Source organism: Castor canadensis, chromosome 11, assembly GCF_047511655.1.
Source record: "Castor canadensis chromosome 11, mCasCan1.hap1v2, whole genome shotgun sequence".
Taxonomy (NCBI): Eukaryota; Metazoa; Chordata; class Mammalia; order Rodentia; family Castoridae; genus Castor; species Castor canadensis.
Window position 1 is genome coordinate 86,435,814 of NC_133396.1, and position 18,341 is coordinate 86,454,154.

The following is an 18,341-nucleotide window of genomic DNA, read 5'->3' on the forward strand; positions in this document are numbered from 1 at the left end:
TTTATTTCACATGAGGGGAATTGAACAGAAAGTGCTGAATTATAAATGAGCAGAGTGAGGCTCTGATCAGCACTAAGTCACCAGATATGTCTTTCTTTTCTCATTTATAAAACAAGGGCTAATATTTAACCCCTTCCTTACTAGGTTAGTGTAAAAGATGTATGCAGTGCTCCATAGAAATAAGTATCTACGTCTGCAAAAGTAGAATTATTTAGTTCTTCAGAGTGGGAAAATAAAAATGTCCCAAAGCCCAGAAGAAATCAAATGTACGTGTGTATGTGCATGTCTGTCTGTCTGTCTGTCTGTGTGCTTAGTGTTTCCTCTTAGGAGCCTTATTGTTTTTTGCCTACATTGTGAATTGAGTTATTCATTTGACAAAAATGGACAGTATCACTATACTGTAGTCTAGATATTAGAAACAGTAGAGAGCAAGAAAGATGAAGGTCCTTCCTACTCACATTTACAATTGGGTGACAGAGGCAACAGCGAATTGATATAAGGATATAAATTATAATTTCAAGAAGTAATGGCATCTTTGAAGAAAAATGAATGAATACAACTTGACAGAGAATTATGGCATGGGGATAGAAGCTATTTTAGATGATGAAGTCAGAGAAGTTCTCATCAAGGACAGAATAATTAAGTAAGGAGCATTGATGGCTCACTTTTCTAGTCTCTATAGCATTTAGAAAGTAATTCATGACCAATAAGTGTTTATTAAGTGTTAATAAATATATTTTGGTCATATCTGTGAATCCATGTGTTTGTGCTTGCTCTTTCAGGGATTCAATTATTTTTATATGTATATTTAAAATTAGACCTGGTCCTTCATCTTTTCAAAGCAAATTCTTAGCAGAATTTTCCAGTGTTTATCCCCCAAAATGAGCAAATCAAAGGCCCTTGACTGCCACCTAATATCAGCACTGTCTGTCAGAAAGCTTTTTATTATAACCTCATGTGCAACATGAAGTAAGATCCCTAAAATTTTACTTGATTTGCCTCAAGATACAAAAATTAGAACCTAAACTTCGAAACCATCTCATCTCTACCAGGTAACTTTAAACTTTCCTAAGAATAAAAAAGAAAATCCTGTGGGTCAGGGGGCCAAACAGGCATTAAAGCCCCAGCACAGAACAAACTTTGCACAGAAAAAACTTTTTACAAAATGCCAATCTCTAAACAAGTCCACTGCAGCAAATTTTATATTCACTTTTCATTCTTCTCTGAAAACTCTCATTTGAAAAGAGCTATACACAGTTAATCACATATACTGTCTCCCTCAAGCTTCCTCTCTGAGGCTCTTTCACTTAACTAACAGGGAGCCACAGATGACAGCATGCAGATACTCCAGAACTCTTAGACCACTGTCCTTTTTTTCTTGTCACAGTCAAGACTTCAAATTAATTCAGATAAACTGTGTCCAACACATCTTTCTGAGTAGTTTTTTTGGATCTCAACAAATACAAGGAGAAAAAGAGCAAAGCCAAAAGCTGATGATTAAGCATTGAAGACAATGGTGAGGGTAGAAGTCAATCCATTCATCAGACAGTGTTAAAAGTCATGTCAACAGCATTTTCTGGATGGAACTGGAAGGGATTCATGCTGAAGTTTGTCTTCTGGGTCCTGATATACATATGTGAGTGAGTATGTGACTGAGAAGTTGGGGGAGGGACAGGAAGAGATAACAAAAAACATCTTGCCCCTCCTAGAGCCTAGCTTAGATCATAACCAAAGCACAACCAGTACTAGTGATTAATAGACTCATAAAATAACATAGATGAGAACGATCCGTGTGGAACACCTAGTCCACCCTGCCCCCACCCAGACTCACTGGGCCAGTGCATGAGTGTTCCCTGCAATGTGTTCTCTATTATTCTCCTGAAATACAGGAGTAAGAGATCAACTTACTCTATCATGTGCCAAGGCTGCTCCAGGGACAAGTAGGCATATGTACCACTTCTATCCCTATTTCACCCTGACGTTACCCCTCAGTTTGGCTGACTTCTCTATCCTTCCTCATTATATGTTGATCTCTGTTCATCACAGTAACTAGGCCTCCATCTTAAGCACATATGGGACATCTGGCACGCAGAAGTACCAGGCAGTCTTTGCAATGGCCTGGATATATCCAGAAAACACACACACACACACACACACACACACACACACACACACACCAGAAGGAGGGAGAGAGAAAAAGAGAGAGCCTGTTCTTCATCATGCCACTTCTTTAATTCTTTACCTTCATCCCCATTCTTAGTGGCCAATAAGGTATAAATCAAAAACCCCAAAACCCATGGTACTTTACCCACAGCCTCCTCTGGGGTCCAGTAACCTGAAGAGTCACACACTCTCCGGGAAGAAGCCTTGTGCACATACTGACGGAATGTCCCATCTTCAGTGCAGGCACTACACATGCTGCCTGGTGCCCTGTGAAGAGGAGGGGATGAATATAGGGAGCATTTATCAGATGAACTGTACTAAGAAATCAGAGGACCTTGGAGAAGGAGGGTGGCACTGGATCAGAGGCCCTAGAGGCCAACAGGAGACACAATCGTTTCTCAACTTCTTATGTAGAGCTCATCTTTGCAACATTCATAGCAACATGAAATCCCAAGGTCACAAAGGAGAAAAATTTAACTAAGTCATAAAGGAAGCCTATGAGATACATGTGGGGTGCTTCTGTCCTAAGAACAATAAAATACAAAATAATTATAATCCAAATTCATATAAAACTCCTTTCCTCAATGACTCTCAACAAATCAGCAAAGACCCCTTGCATTCCCCACCCTCAAAACAGATAATTTTCAGAGAAAAGTTATTAGCTGTCTATATTCTTTTGTTATAAACTCCCTTCATTAAATCATAAACACAAAATAAAAGCCATGTGAATATAATGTCTCTTGGCTTGGTTATTCATTGCCTATGTGGATAAATCTAGTTTCTTATCAAGATCCAAGGTCCATGACAAGTGAGCTCCAGCATCATGTACTGTAGTTCTTTCATGAATTTTACAACTTTATCACAATGAATGTATCATCATGCCACAAAAACATCATGCCCTTCACACAGCTCCATGAAACATGCCTATTCTTCACCACTAAATGGTCTTTCAAACTTCTCTATTTAGCAAATACCTACTCTTCAAAACCACCCAGGGCCCATTCAAGTACAACCTTTGCAGTGGTACTCAGCCTTACTCCTCTGAGTGTTGGGCACCTGTTCTAGGTACCCACCTGCTGGCTGCTCTCTTAGGACACTGCTATGTGGTGCTGAGAATTTCCATTCACACTGTTTCCTCTCCTTTACCTGTGAGCAGCACCAGACCTACTCTGCTCTTTCTGTCCCTAGCAGTCAGTCATAGGGACTGGACTCAGAAGTCCTGCTGTGAATGCTTATTCTATGAGTGTCTATAGGGATGATTAATACAGCCTATGAAGAACTCTATAAACAACATATTTGGGGTAACAAGAATAGGGAGCAATAATAATAGTTAAATAACAAGGGGCAATCACTTTGTGAGTGATTGTCTCTCATATTCAGAATGTTTTTAGAAACCCAGTTGTGAACAACATATTTGAAATGTAGAGCTCAAATTAGGGAGGCTCAATAGGTAGCATATCAATAGCATATTATTCACAACATACATATTGTCTTATAATAATCTAGAAAAACAGGATTATTAAACAAAGACAATAATTATGACAGCCACTTCCATTTATTAAGCATCTCACATATCTGGCTTTGTGCCACATGTACTTTTTATAAATTATTTCTAATCCCTGTAATAACCTTATGGTTACGAATGAAAAAATTCAGGCTCAGACAGGTTAAGCAAATTGCCTAAGGTCACAAGTTCCTTAATTTCTTTGAGCAAGTTCCCAAACACCATGTAGTATCCAGTACTTTGGCAATTAAAAGGTGTAGTTAAGATCTATCCTTTGACTCCAACCAATGCTTACTTCTTATGAAGATGCAATTCCAAACCACATTTCCCTGATGCACTTGGCTCTTCCGGGGCTGCTGCCGAATGCGTAGCTGGGGCTCCTCTCTGACATAAGGATTCCAAATACCTACTGGGGTGGAGTAAACATAACTCCAGGCATGACACAAATCGCTGGGCATGTGACGTGAGTCTCTCCAACACACGTGCTAGGAGGCCTCAAAACTGTAGCCCACCTAGCTGAGAAAAGGAAGCAAATTGCAGTCTTTTCTGCCAACAGACTCTCAGCAAGCCAGTTCTGATGTCTGCTTTATCGTAACATTTGTACCAGAGAGAGAATTGAAAGATTAAATTGTTTACACGTGTTACATAAACTGATGTAAAACTCTGCTTTGCACATACCCACAGAGGACTTACTGTTCAGCCAGTCTCATCAGAACTGCACAAGGTCGCACTTGCAGGAAGATGATTCTTATACACATCACATAGATATGTGCTGAATCACCCACCAGAGCCTGTGAGAGCCGGGGTGCTGATGACAATGCAAACTATTTTTTAGGATTGTAAGGTCTAAGTGATGTCATGGCTAAGTATGGGACAAGGTATCAAGATCCCAGGAGGTTGTGAATATACCACTTTGAAAAAGCATTCGCTGCTTTATCCTATCCTCATCTCTCACTATCTTCTCCTCAGGGCTTTTAGTAAAGCCAAAGGGCATGAAGACGTGCACTAGGAAAATCCAATTCCTTAGCTGGACCGTGCTGCTCAGAAAGGAAATGCCCAAAGAGAAGAGCTATCTACCTGCTCAGTGGGAAGGCTCTAAATTCAAAGATCTAATATATGTTAGGTGAATTTCCAGTGAAATTTCCCGAGTTGCCCCTTTACTTAGTTGTCTTGGGCTAGCTGCATATGTTTCTCTAAGCCTCGGAATTCCACTTGTACTGCAGCAGTTGTGTGTACTGCATTGACTACTTGAGTCAAGTACAGTAAAATATCTAGCACAGTGCTTCCTGCATAGCAGAAACAAACTAATGCCAGTTACTCTCTCATGTAGAATATAGTGATAGGTTTTGAGAGAGACGGGTCTATACAAGTCATGGATGAGGTTCTGGTCCTTTTTAAATGACATTAGATGTCATTCTTTTCCTAACCTTTTCTATTTCTTACAAAAAACTCCATATATTCATTTATACCAATATGCAAAGGAAGAATGAACCTAGTTTTAGGTATCATGCTTTTCTCCCATAAGTATGTATTAGATATTTATTGTGGCAAGTCAAGAGACAAAGATACAAAAAAAAAAAAAATCCAGCCTTCACCCCTAGGAGTTGCCAGCTGGATGAGGTGGATAAGAAAAGGCACAGATTATAACAATTCTATAAGATAGTGGCAATAAGGCATGGGACGGGAGCCACAGAGTACAGTGGAAGGTAGAATTGTCCACAAGTCAGTCAAGCCACTGAAATACACCTGTGGCAGTTTGCATATCCCCACCTACACCTAGAACTACCTGGAGGAACATACCTTTCTTTCCTTCCCCCAAACACCACTGTACAAGTAGTAATCCTCTGCTTAAGCCTCACTGCAGAGGAACAGCTGACCAAGACAGGTGGCTAGTGCCCTCTCCCTTCTGTCAGGTCATCCTTGTCACATTGGCCAACCTCTTCAGGCCCCTTGATGAGGACTCAGTACTATGACTTAAAGGAGAAGTCCATGAGCTCGGATAAGGAACTGAGCACAGAGTAGACCGGAGGAAGCATCCCTGAGCAGTGGTGCACACATTCATAGTCCAAATGGGGTTCCCTAGCTTCACATTCTCTCCCTCATATAAAATGATACCAGCTCATCCCCAGCAAGCATCTCTCTCACCTGTCAAATACAACTCCACTAATAGGAGGCAGCCAATGAATAGTGAGGGACTTGTGGGTCTGCCCAATGACCACTGGTGAGATGGGAATGGGGGTGGGCTTTCTGCTTTGACTCCATTGCTGATATACAAGGTCCAAATAGCAATGCATTCGAGCCACTTGGTTAGGGGTGAAGCTGTCAGTGCAGTCATCATCTGTGGAGACAAGAAAGAAAACACAAGAAATAGAAGGTTTCACCTGGAAAGTCCACCAAGTCAAGGATGAATCCTTTCTTGTCCTCAATTGTTACCAGCACCCAACCCAACACCTTGCACTTATTAGGCACAATAAACATTTGTTGAAAGCGAGAGCACACAAGGGAGGGGTGAGGATAGGTAAGACACCTAAAAAACTAGCTAGCATTTGTTGCCCTTAACGCAGAGAAACTAAAGCAGATACCTTAAAGCAACTGAGGCCAATAGGAAAAGGGGAACAGGTACTAGAGAAAAGGTGAGATCAAAAAGAATTAACCTAGAAGGTAACACACACACACAGGAAATCAATGTGAGTCAATGCCCTGTATAGCTATCCTTATCTCAACCAGCAAAAACCCTTGTTCCTTCCTATTATTGCTTATACTCTCTACAACAAAATTAGAAATAAGGGCAAAATAGTTTCTGCTGGGTATTGATGGGGGGAGAGGGAGGGGGCGGAGTGGGTGGTAAGGGAGGGGGTGGGGGCAGGGGGGAGAAATGAACCAAGCCTTGTATGCACATATGAATAATAAAAGAAAAATGAAAAAAAAATAAAAAATAAAGTCACATTGAAGAATAAAAAACAAAAAAGAGAAAAAAAAAAAAGAAAGAATAAATGCACTCTGATCCAGAAAGTATTTAAGCTGGAAGTGAGAAAGAGAAGGCAGAGATATAGTCCTTTTTTATCTCAAAAGAAAGGCCATTATCTTAATGTTAGGCTACCCAGGGTGCGAATGGCACCCTGGAGTTCAGAGTTGCAGAGGTAACAGTTGCTTATTCAGAAAACCACAAGATGGCAGTGTTTCAACTTTCACTTACGAGTTTGGAGGTAGAGATACCTGTTTGTTGCCCAGTGACTTTGCCAAAGTTAGTGTGTAGTCAGTAGAGATGTTCAAGGATGAGAAAGCCAAAATATCAAGGAAGCAGCAGGAATGGGATTGGTGGTCCCCGTCTTACTTTTAGAGTTAAACCTCTCCCTATTATGTACAATTTTCATAGGGCTGAAAAGAGTTATCTTTTTCTTATTTGTGTGTGCATGTGGTACTGGTGATTGAACCCAGACCTCATACATGCTAAGCAAGCACTCTAGTCCCAGCTCACAAGGAGTTTCAGGGCTATAGCCATTTAAACACACCAGTCAAATATTACCCCATTATTAAATGTTTCCCCTGCTTGCCACAAAAGTGGCACTTAAGAAACTCTTGCTTTTGCTTCCATTATCTAGTCTGTGCCCCTGGTGAGGGTCACTGTGTCCTGGCTAGGGGAGGCAGAGGTTCTGGTGCTTATGAATTTAATGTACCTGAGTTATTCATCACAATAAAACTTGGATAGAAACATATTTATTTTCTCCTTTTTGATGATACTGAGGTTTGAACTCAGGGCTTCCCACTTGTTAGGCAGACACTCTATCCCTTGAGCCATGACTCCACTCCTATATGCTCTGGTTATTTTTGACATAGGGTCTCAATTTTTGTGCAGGTCACCCTGGACCACCATCCTCATATTTTACATTTTCTGTCACAGCTGGAACGACAGGCACATGCCACCATACTCAACTTTTTTTTCCATTGAGATGAAGGTCTCATGAACTTTTTTCCCCCAAGCCAGCCTGAAGCCATGCTCCTTCTGATCTTAGCCTTCCACACAGCTGGAATGAAAGGCACATGCCACTGCACCCAGTTATTGATTGAGATGGGGTCTTGCAAACTTTTTGCCCTGGCTGGCCTCAAACTGCAATTCTCTAGATCTCAGCCTCTCAAGTAGCTAGGATTCAGAAGTGAGCCCACTGCTGCCTAGATGGTAGAAGCATCTTAATAAGTCACAGACAGAATCAGTCATCACTCTTCCCTTTAATGCCAGGATCAGACTCCGGTTGTTTGTCCTTTTTTGAATAGCTCTAGAAATAAGCACCTGGAACTAGAAAAATTACTTTCACTATTGGAGAATGTCATCAAATCAAGTTAGTCCTTAATTTTAAGGGTAAATTTAAGTCTATCATCAGGAGACTGGTTAGTGTTATTTTTTGCCAGAAACAAAGAAAGTGTGAGAGACAGGAAAGAAGGGTAATCCAGGAACTGATCTGAGAAAGAACAAGACTAAATAATGCAGCTTTACCCAGAGCCAGGAAGGCACTGCTTTTCATTGTTTATTTTTTAATGAGGCATCATTTTGAGCAGGGCGCATGGAGGACAAAGTAAAAATCAATACTTGGCTAGTGTTGGAAGAAGAGAGTCAAATTTTTAATAGTATAAATAAAATGAATCCTGTACTTAAATTAACCAAGTCACCTTTTAACCACCTATAAGAATAGTGTAGAGATATCTTGATCCAAAAACCTCTTTCACCCAATCACAGATCTCCTTCAGAGTAAATGCCTAAGAATATGAACAAAAACAAGAATCACCATGTTCTAGAAGTTGAAGGGATCCCAAGAGAGCTTTTGGTTTTGTTCCATTTTTACTATCCGAGATAGAAGTGTGTCTTACTTTTAATCTCTAGTATAAGAGAAACCAGTCAACAAGACCATTTAGTTTCTTTAGTTCTTCAAAGACATGGGGAAAATATCCCATAATAAATACATTTCAATTCTGTGCCACAAATGACTGCTCAGTCATCAACATGGTTCTCACACATGTACCACACCATTACTGAGAACCCCTCAGGTAATTGTAACAGAAAACCAAACATCGAGTCTGTTGTGATACCTGTGTAGCTCATGTAGTTGCTGAATGGAGCTCCTGGGAAGTGGGTGAGGCCACAGGTGTCATTGGCAGACTCTGGGTCCTGGCACAGTTTACTCTTGGGTGTGGGGGCAGTGTCAGCACAGAGGTCTCCTGTCTCCATGGAAGGCACTGTCTCTCTACAGGGGTCATCACAGGATTCTCTTTCACTGACCCCTTTGAAGACATGGTAGAGTCCCAGAACATGTCCCACTTCATGGATCATGATATTGGTGTGGCCAGGCATGCCATAATAGGCTGGGTTGAGGACAACACCACCTGCAATGGAAGGTTTGGAAAACATTTCTGAGCATAGACTGAACAGCAGTACTCTAGTCCTTAGCTATGATGTCTAATAAACTTCAAATATTCCATTTTAGCTTCTAGGAGACACTTTGTAGCTTCTAGTGGCGTTGCATCATTGCACTTCTCTCTTGTCACAAACATCCTTAGAACTAATCAATAAATATTCCATTAACCCCTATCATGGGTTTCTCCCTAGGGACCAGGGACACCAGTGTAAGCAAAACAACATGAGAGAATGCCAGGATCCTCAGTCCTAGATGGACACAAAAATCTCTCAGGGGAGTTTAAAAAATATAGGTCTAAATGCTACCCCTGACAATTAAATTGAAACTTTTGAGGATGGAGTTCACACCTCAGTATTTTTTTTCAAACTTACTAGGTAGCAATCCATTGCCCTAGGCAAAAGTACACAGGGTTGTGAAACAAGGAAATCTAAGTCTGAAACTTGGTCCCTTTACATATTGACTTTTAGTACTTGAACAGCTGATTGGCCCCACAGAACTCAGTTTTATTATGTAGGGATGATAACACTAGCATATGGGATTTTATCAAAGTGTTTGTTATAATATAGGATATGCTGATTCTGAGTTCACTACCACTGCTCTCAAGATGGTAACAGCCATAAGTCCCACATTCTGTCTCTTCAAATTCCATGAGAGGAATGGAACTAAGGGAGGTGTTTCATACAAGGTGAAATCACATTGAATCAGACTTAGTTGTAACTCTACAAAAGAAAAAGCTAAAGACCACTGAGTACAAAAACTTCTATCTGCCTTGCTTATTGAAAATACACTCCCTGTTTCCTTCTTTTCCACATGGGTGAACCACTTGACTTGGCTTTTTTTTTTTTCTTTAGTCCTCAAAATTATCAAGATCAGGTTGAGCCTCATCTCTGGGGCATGAGACAAGAATGTCAAGAGGCCTGGATCAGCCCTTTAGAGCACAAAGTCACTCTTGGCTGTATTCCCAGGCTGATTCTGCCTTTGTATCCCAGTCTAATACTAGTTTCTAGGACCTGCTTCATTCCTAACGACTGAGCCCTGTCTATAACAATGGTTTCTTGAGGATAGCTCACCCTCCAGAAGAATAGCACTGCCTTTCTTTTGATAGATTCTATACCAAGATCACAGGGTGTCTGGTGCCACACCCATTGGTTCTATTTAACAGGTGACTCAGGCACCCTACCTGGTCACTACCTTACTGCAAAGGGAAGTTTCTAAAGCCAAGTAGTTCTAGTCTCTACCAATGTCCACAGACAAACTGACATTAACCAAGCTACCTTGCCTCATTCTTAGCCAGTGTATGTTTTCCTATCTAAAAACAGAACTAGACATTACCTCCTGTTTTTGTCATGTTTACCACTTCCATTAAAATTCTTAGTTTCTAACAATCCTTCCATCCCTTCTCTTTCCTTTCATAAGGCTATTTTCTGAATATTTTGCTCATTTGTGTATCATTGTTATTGTAGCAACATAAAGTCAAATAACTTGAAACCAGGTCTATTTTGATAACATCCAATGTTAAGTATTTGAAGAAACCTGGTGAAATGCAATATTCTCACTTTCCAAAATGCCTACCACATCATGTTGACATATCCAATTGTAGTAATAGTCATTATCAAAGTTCATACCCAATTATGTATTCAGTCCTCTAACAGCAAAATCAATTCACAAAGATAATCTAAGAGAACAGTTTTCTCCCAACTCCCTTTCAAGTACCTTCCACCTCATCTTTCTTCCTGCCCCAAACTCCTGCCCTCTAGTCTCACTCACTGTCTTTCCTGACCTTTCTTTTCCTTCCTCATCCCTGTCTCTAAGCCAGCTTTATATTACAAAAACTAATCTGCCAGAAGTAGAACTTTGAAAGGCTACACAATTCATCCATAAGATTCAAGTATCCACATTGATTAGTTTTTTCAAAATTATGTTCATAAATTCTGATACTATTGACACTTTGGAAAAAAGTGGCTTCATTGGTTAAATATACTGGAGGAAAATGCAGCTTGCTATATTCTCCTGAGAACTCACAAAGTGTGTGAGAATTGTAACACCAAAAGTCTGAAATCTCCCACAGCAAATTAGTTCAATGCTTTGTTGAAACAAAGCACACAATTTATTTGCACACAATGTTTTTGGGGTAGAATATATTTTCAAATCTCTGAAATATGAGATTTCATAAAGAAAATTTTAGAAGCACTACCAAAGATAAAGAAAAATTCCAATCAATAGTTATCTTCTACTTGCATATCTTACCTCTGGCAAACATTAAATATTCCCTCATTTTATGCTTTAGCCAGGCCAAGTCCTTTTGTGATCTCCAGGTATAGACAAAGTAATTATAGATAAACAAGAAGAAGGTTCCAAGAATAAGGAATGACAAAGCAGCATATGTCCTGGGGATACTCCAGGAGAAAATATGGGATGAGCCCAGTAGTAGTGTGTTTCTTATTAGCCTCTAGGAAGCATCTACCTCAACTCCTAATGAGATATCTCCAAATCTAAGAATATTATGCAATAGACTGAAAGTGAGCTTTAAATAAACCAGTTTATACATATGTGGAGCAAAAGCATACAAAGGAAAGTCCTCAGCACTCCTCTCAAATCCCCTCCACAGACAGGACAACTAGCCAGGGTTCTCCTCCCCCTTACCATTACCTAGACAGAAAAATATAGAGTTAACCAGACAGCAAGAAAATTTTAATTAAGAACATAACATTTTAACATACATTTGTAACAGTTACATTTTTTATTTCAGAGAGATGGGACTTCTGCTAAAAAATCATCTGTGTGGAACTTATAGTAATGAACTATATGTGTGTTGAATAGAATATAGCATAAAATATAGAGACATAAAAATGATAGAAATGCAACAAATATGAAACATATTTGTTCTGATTTAGGGATAAGTACTGTTCATACCAATACATTATGAGAGAAAGATCTAAGGACCTGGATCTGGACTACTAATTCCACCACTAGTGCGCAAGGTCACAGAATGACCTGTTTAAAGGCTAAGAGAACTTGAAGTGTGTTCTTCCCTGACAAATTCTATGGTCTTGGCCTACAGTTTAACTTTCCTTAAGGATTCATGTCTAAATGAGAGGCTAGACAGGCTTGTTACGGCTTCTCTATTCTCATCCCTTGCCTCTAAGAGCTAATGTGCAGGATTTTGTGGAATGATTATAAATATCTCGTGCAGAATTGTGTGATTGTGGACTTTTGCCCACATAAGTCACACAGTTTGTGTTCCAAGACTTCCATCTCTCAGTTGCCTGAGGGAAAGGGACAGCTAGAAACAACCACACATTCTACTTTCAGATCCACTGCAGATTTTCCAGGGGTCCAAACTCCTTTCCTATTAATTCCCTGCCCACCAGTTAGGCTGGCCATCCCTTCTCCTACAAGCAGGAATCCCACACCATTCTTCTCATTCACTCTTTATCCCAGCTAAAACAAATGCTAAAATATTAGGCAAGTAGGTTTTATTAACACACACGCACACACACACACACACACACAGACACTCACTCACTCACACATATATGGGTGAGAAGGAAGATATCAATTTATTCCATAATTTAGTTTAGAAAAGTTTTCATGGTTTAATAAAAATTATGAATATACAAGTATGTGGATCCATGCCAAAGTTTGAGTGAGGCATAAAAGACTTGTTGCACCCAGCCTAAAAGGAGAAGGAAAGAACTTCTCATTAAGAAGGAATAAGACATAATAATAACTAATAAATAGAAACTGAATTCCCAGAGTGGCAACCTCTTTGTGTTCTTTCCATCACTTGGGTCTGTCCAGGGAGGGTCTGAGGAGCTGTGCATTCCCAACCTTTCATAGAAATGTGTGATTATTTCCAAGAAACAATACTGTAAGAATGATGAAACAATTGTATCAAGTTCTACTTGTGAGAACCATTTGATATGAATATTGAAACAAGTCAATATTATACGCAGAAGCTAGTAGCTACAACCCACATATCCCTCCATTTTCATTACATGGAACAAAGGTTAGTTTCTAGATGGTTACAAGTGGATCTTTGCATCATAGTATAAAAGAATCTTTCACAAGATACCATTTGGAGTAACCATGGTGCCTTTCTTCTGTCGCTGTAGACACTGGTTGGAAATGTATATATCCTTATCTTTGGGGACAGCTATTTTCTAATGTATTCAAAGGTAATAAGGAGAGTCCCTACTTCAAAACATTGTTATGAAGAATAAGGTAGCTTATTTTGTAGAACAAAGTAACTTAAAATATATATATTAGACTATTTGTTGGTATAATTCTATGATGTAGTCCAGCATCACATATCATTTTCCCCAAATTTTGGAGCTCTCACCTACCCATCTCCATTCATTAAGAGAAAGGAAATTGGGGCTTGGCCACAACAGGATAGAACTTGCATAGGAACACTGATTTGCCCCTAAACTGCTCACACTTCGCTTCCATGTTGTTTTGTTTTCTTTTGTTTTTGTTTTTGTGGTAGTCCTGGGATTTGTTCTGATACTGAGAGCATGAAACCACACAAGACTTAGACAAGGCTACAAATAGATGAGTGTTCCTTCCCTTCATAGACAACACATTGGTATTAGAAAATGACTCCTAGCAACCTGAAATTAATTATTGTGGAATGAAACAAAATCTTATGAAATTGGGAGGACTTTTAAGCCTGGTATGGTGTTTCATGTCTGTTATCTTAAAATTTGAGAGGCTGAAACAGAAGGATTATGAGTTTGAGGCCAACCTGGGTTATATGGTGACACCTTGTCTCAAAAACCAGACAAGAGAGACAAGAGAGAAAGAGAAAGAAAGGAAAGGAGGGAGGAAAGGAGGGAGGGAAGGAGGGAGGAAAGGAGGGAGGGAAGGAGGGAGGAAAGGAGGGAGGAAGGAAGGAAGGAAAGAAAGAAGGAAGGAAGGAAGGAACTGTTAATCTTATTAATCACAGACCTTTGATAGTAGGTGAGATTTATGCAAAATATTCTTGTTCTAATAGATAGTATAGATAATCTTTTCCCTCCCACATCTAGTTAAGGAAGAATATAATTATCATTTCCTATACTTAAAGCCACTGTTCATTTTTTACTTTCTTTTTGGAAACAAAACTTTGCATTAAAGGACAAAATTAAAGTACAGACAGTGGAAAAATGAGGGATTGAGTAGGGATGAGTTTTCTCTCTACAATTGAACTAATTTTTTTTGTGTGTGTGGTCTGCTCTCACCTGCCACACTGAAACTGGAAGTAGAAAGATACACCAGTACATATTTTCAGATATACTCTGGCCCCTCAGACCTCTCTATGAGACTCTCTCAGACTCTCTCCACCTTTCCTTTTTTCCCCAATATCCACTCTTCAAGGCTGCTGAAAAATGAATAACAAGAACAAGAGTACTTACTCAGGGAAATCTGAAACAACAGTGTGAAGAGGTGGAGAAAATAATAACATTGTACCCCAGAGTTTGTTGCCTTTACTTCCCCTCCCAATTCAGGATGATAGTATCTCCTGCCTTATGCCCTCACTAGGAGGTACACAACAGAATGAAAGCAAGAAAAGAGGAAATCCTTTCCTGGCTGTGCAGTTCTGAGGCCTATGCCATTTGAGCCTTGAAAGAACTCTGGTTTAGCCAGCATGATGGACGATCCTTTCCTTCACATTACCAACACACTCACAACAATATTAGCCTAACCCTCTCCCCCCACCCCAGCCTGAAGGAAAATAGATAAAAGACAATGTGTAGATGACAGTATATCCAATAAAGTTGACTATACCCTGCTTTTAAGAATAGAAACCCCAAATGGGTTTGTGTGATCTGGCGGCAGAGACATTTTGCCTCATTATTATGAGTAAGTATCCCAGTTATAGGGAGGAAAACCTGACCAGTGAGGGTAAGCAGGAAGGGTAACACAGAGTCTGCCAGAGATTCCCTGAAGGTGACCTTGTGAAGGGAACAAGGGTCATCTCAGGTGAGCAGCATCATCTGACAAAATACACCATTTTCCCAGTGGTCTTGACCTATATAAGCTATCACTACTATCATGCATGGCCCAAAGCAAAAGAGGGTCAGTTGACTAAACCACTCAGCAACTTGGGGCTCAAAACAGAAGCTAAGTTTAATCATAGAACATATTTACTATTTCTGCATACCTGAATGTGGGTGCTGAGACTCTGACCCAATATAGGCCCATATATACTTGCTCATAGAACAGTATGAATGGAGCTGCATGGATTTGGGAACTGACAGACATGTGTGGCACAGCTGTTCCTCAGTGGACTGGCAGGGAGAATACAAATGTGCCTTCTTAGAAGGCCTTTCAGTTTTGATTATGAGGGAACAGCTAAAACAATTAGAGTTGTTGTGTGGTCTGGGGATGGTGCAGAGGAAGAAAAGAGAGAGAAGCTTCTGATTAAAAGATGAAATCTTAGCAGTAGACAGCCCAGCTTCCAAAGGGATGCTATGTTTCCAAGTTCTAACTGGATGTCCCCTGCTTTAACACAAGACCACCAGAGTGGCTGGTGGTAAAGAGAATGATTTCCAAAGCTACTTCTATTAAAAAAGAAAAAAAAACAAAACAAAAATTCAAGCAACTTGAGAAAAGGACATTGGTTCAAATTATTTTAAAATAGTTCTATAAAACTTTTAGGGTTGAATGTTATATGCCCATAAAACAGGGAGATGAGGGCTGGTCTGCAGGTTCTACATAATTACTTCCAGTTACTGGCTAACATGTACTCCCCCAAAATATGTTCTCCACAAGGAAGAGACAAAACTATTAAAGGGCACCTTGAGTTCCAAGGAAGGAGCTCTTTGGGAGGGCATGGAAAGAAAACAGAATATATAGATGGACAAAAGGAAAGAAAGAAATGGAGAAAAAGAAGGAAGAGGAGAGGAGGTAGAGGTAGAGGAGAAGGAGGAGGAGGAAGAAAAGATGGTGGTAATAAGATCTAGAAAGAGATGTGTTTACTAGAACCAGTTCAGGAACTATACATCTCTAACTCTTGTATTGGCTTCTTGGTTTTATAGCCTGAGATCTTGTGTTGGATGGAAGTCTTTATTCCAAACAAGACTGAACAAAGACAGTGTAAATATAAGAAGAAGATGAAGACATTGCAGAATCTAGTGTCTCCTTGCATACTCTTTCAGCTACTTCTTCCCCTAACTGTTAAGCATACGGGGCTCTCTTAGGCACTACTACATCACAGGAGAATGTATTCTGATTAATTAAAACTAAACATGTTGTTATACAGGCTTTGGGACTTATATTATCCTTTCCATTATAATTAATTTAGTCATTAAGCATTTCTCTGCCAGGCATTGTTCTGGTGTATCAAGGACTCAACAATTACCAGGATGTGTCTTAAAAGAGAATACCCTTCAAATCTCTACATATGGAAGTGACTGTTTACTCTACATATGTGTAAATGCATGAACCCTTGGAATACTCAAGCTTCAAGGCATGAAGTTCAAGTGCTAGGGTAATTTTGTCCAATAGTTTTGTGCTCAATGTGTTTCAAACTACGAAGCATCCAAAATAACCCTATTTGCTGAATGTTATCTTGGGACAATTAAATGATCTACAGTAGCAACCAGTGGACAATTCCCAGAAGCTTCTTCATCTTGTTCATGTCATTCAGCCTGCTTCATGAATTGCTCTATAATCCCTCACTCCAGTTTACACACCTTATTCCTTATCTCCAGGAAGAATCACTCCATTTTGGCATAGTAAAGAGAAGACAAGAAAGTAAGAGATGAGGTTGGCATTTTTGTAGCCCATTCAGTGACTAGTTGCATCTGAGGACATGGATTCCAGTTAACATCTTCATGATTTATATATGCTAGAGTGCCTCTGAGTGTACCCATCATATCATACTTTCCTATCCATCAGCAACAATGTAAAATATTTTTGTTCATTTATAAAAAGTAACTATTTGAAATGATCACTCAACTGAGAAGAAATTTTCAGCTTATGAAAATTATCAGTGCTAATATCCTGTCTGTGAAACTTGTACTATAATTTTACAAGATTTTACCATTGGGAGAAAACGGACATAGATAACTCAGAATTTCTTTGTACTATTTCTTACAACTACGTGTGAATATGAAACTATCTAAAAATTAAAAGTCTGTTTTTAAAAAGTTATAATCATCAAAAAGTTGTTTCAGTCAAAAAGTTTTTAGTGAGAAATAGGTGACAAACTAGAGAGATTGAAAAAAAATGTATATTACCCTAGTATAGCATTCTATAGCAGAAGTGGAATGAAAACACACATTCAAGGAGAAAATAGGAATAAATACATTTTAAGTTATTTTAAAAAGCACATGGCCATGAATTTTGTTAAATGAATAATTGTGATTGTCAAATTGATAAAGTATTGAGGATACACTTAGAAAAACAAAGTTAAGATTTATTTTTAAATGTTGGTAGGTTAAAATAAAATAGCATATCAGAAATTACATTCTTTGCTATTATTCAAGCTTATGATTAAATTTTTACATTACTCTACGAACTCATGAAGTACAATTTTCTGGAAATCTTTTGAAGGGCACAGCAGAAAAATCAAGGCTGGAGAGTACTGCTGGAGCCATGCCAAATGGATTCCACTTCTAAGCATGACCAGATGTCACCAGTGCTGAATCGCCACAGAACCCAGTCCAGAGCGACAGCCATTGTCTGCCAAACAAACGCTAGTTCATCCTGCAGGTCTCATCTCAACCCTCAGTCCACTGGGAATTTTTCTCTGATGCTTTCAGCACAATTTAGTATTTTCTCCTCCATGTGCCTACTTAGCCTCCTATGTGGCACCATGACATAAGTGGGTATTACATGTCTGTCTCCCACTCATGCTGTACACCCCTGAAAGCTGAATGAACTCCTCCATTGTTCTATCTCTGGTATCACCACAAAGCAGATTCAACAGTTATTCTTTGAATGAACAAATGATTGAATGAATGAATTATCATGAGTATGATATTAGTGACTTATAAAAGGGCTGGTTTACTACAAATTCACGTGTTTTGTCTTTGAAGATATATTTTCAGTTTGGGTATTGTTTCTGTGGTAAAAGATGTTCAAACCACTGAACATTAAGACTCAAGGGGATCACATTCACTCTTCTACATATAAAAAAATTCTTCCCTGGCTGAGCCCCAGTGGCTCACATTTGTAACCTAAGCTACTTGGGAGACTGAGATCAAGAAGATCATGGTTCAAGGCCAGCCTAAACAAATAATTTGTGAGATCCCCATTTTCAAAATATCCAGAGCAAA

The 18,341-nt window shown here is 39.3% G+C and overlaps 1 protein-coding gene across 1 annotated transcript in view; it reads right to left on the bottom strand.

Annotated features, from left to right (window-relative positions):
• Pappa2 (pappalysin 2) overlaps positions 1 to 18,341 on the bottom strand; it is a 260,775-nt gene that overhangs the window by 147,226 nt on the left and 95,208 nt on the right. Inside the window, exons 5-7 of the mRNA XM_074047398.1 lie at positions 8,750 to 9,043; positions 5,813 to 6,005; positions 2,309 to 2,430 (exon numbers count right to left, since the gene is read on the bottom strand). Of these exons, the coding sequence (XP_073903499.1) occupies positions 2,309 to 2,430; positions 5,813 to 6,005; positions 8,750 to 9,043 (609 nt within the window). The remainder of the gene's footprint in view (positions 1 to 2,308; positions 2,431 to 5,812; positions 6,006 to 8,749; positions 9,044 to 18,341) is intronic.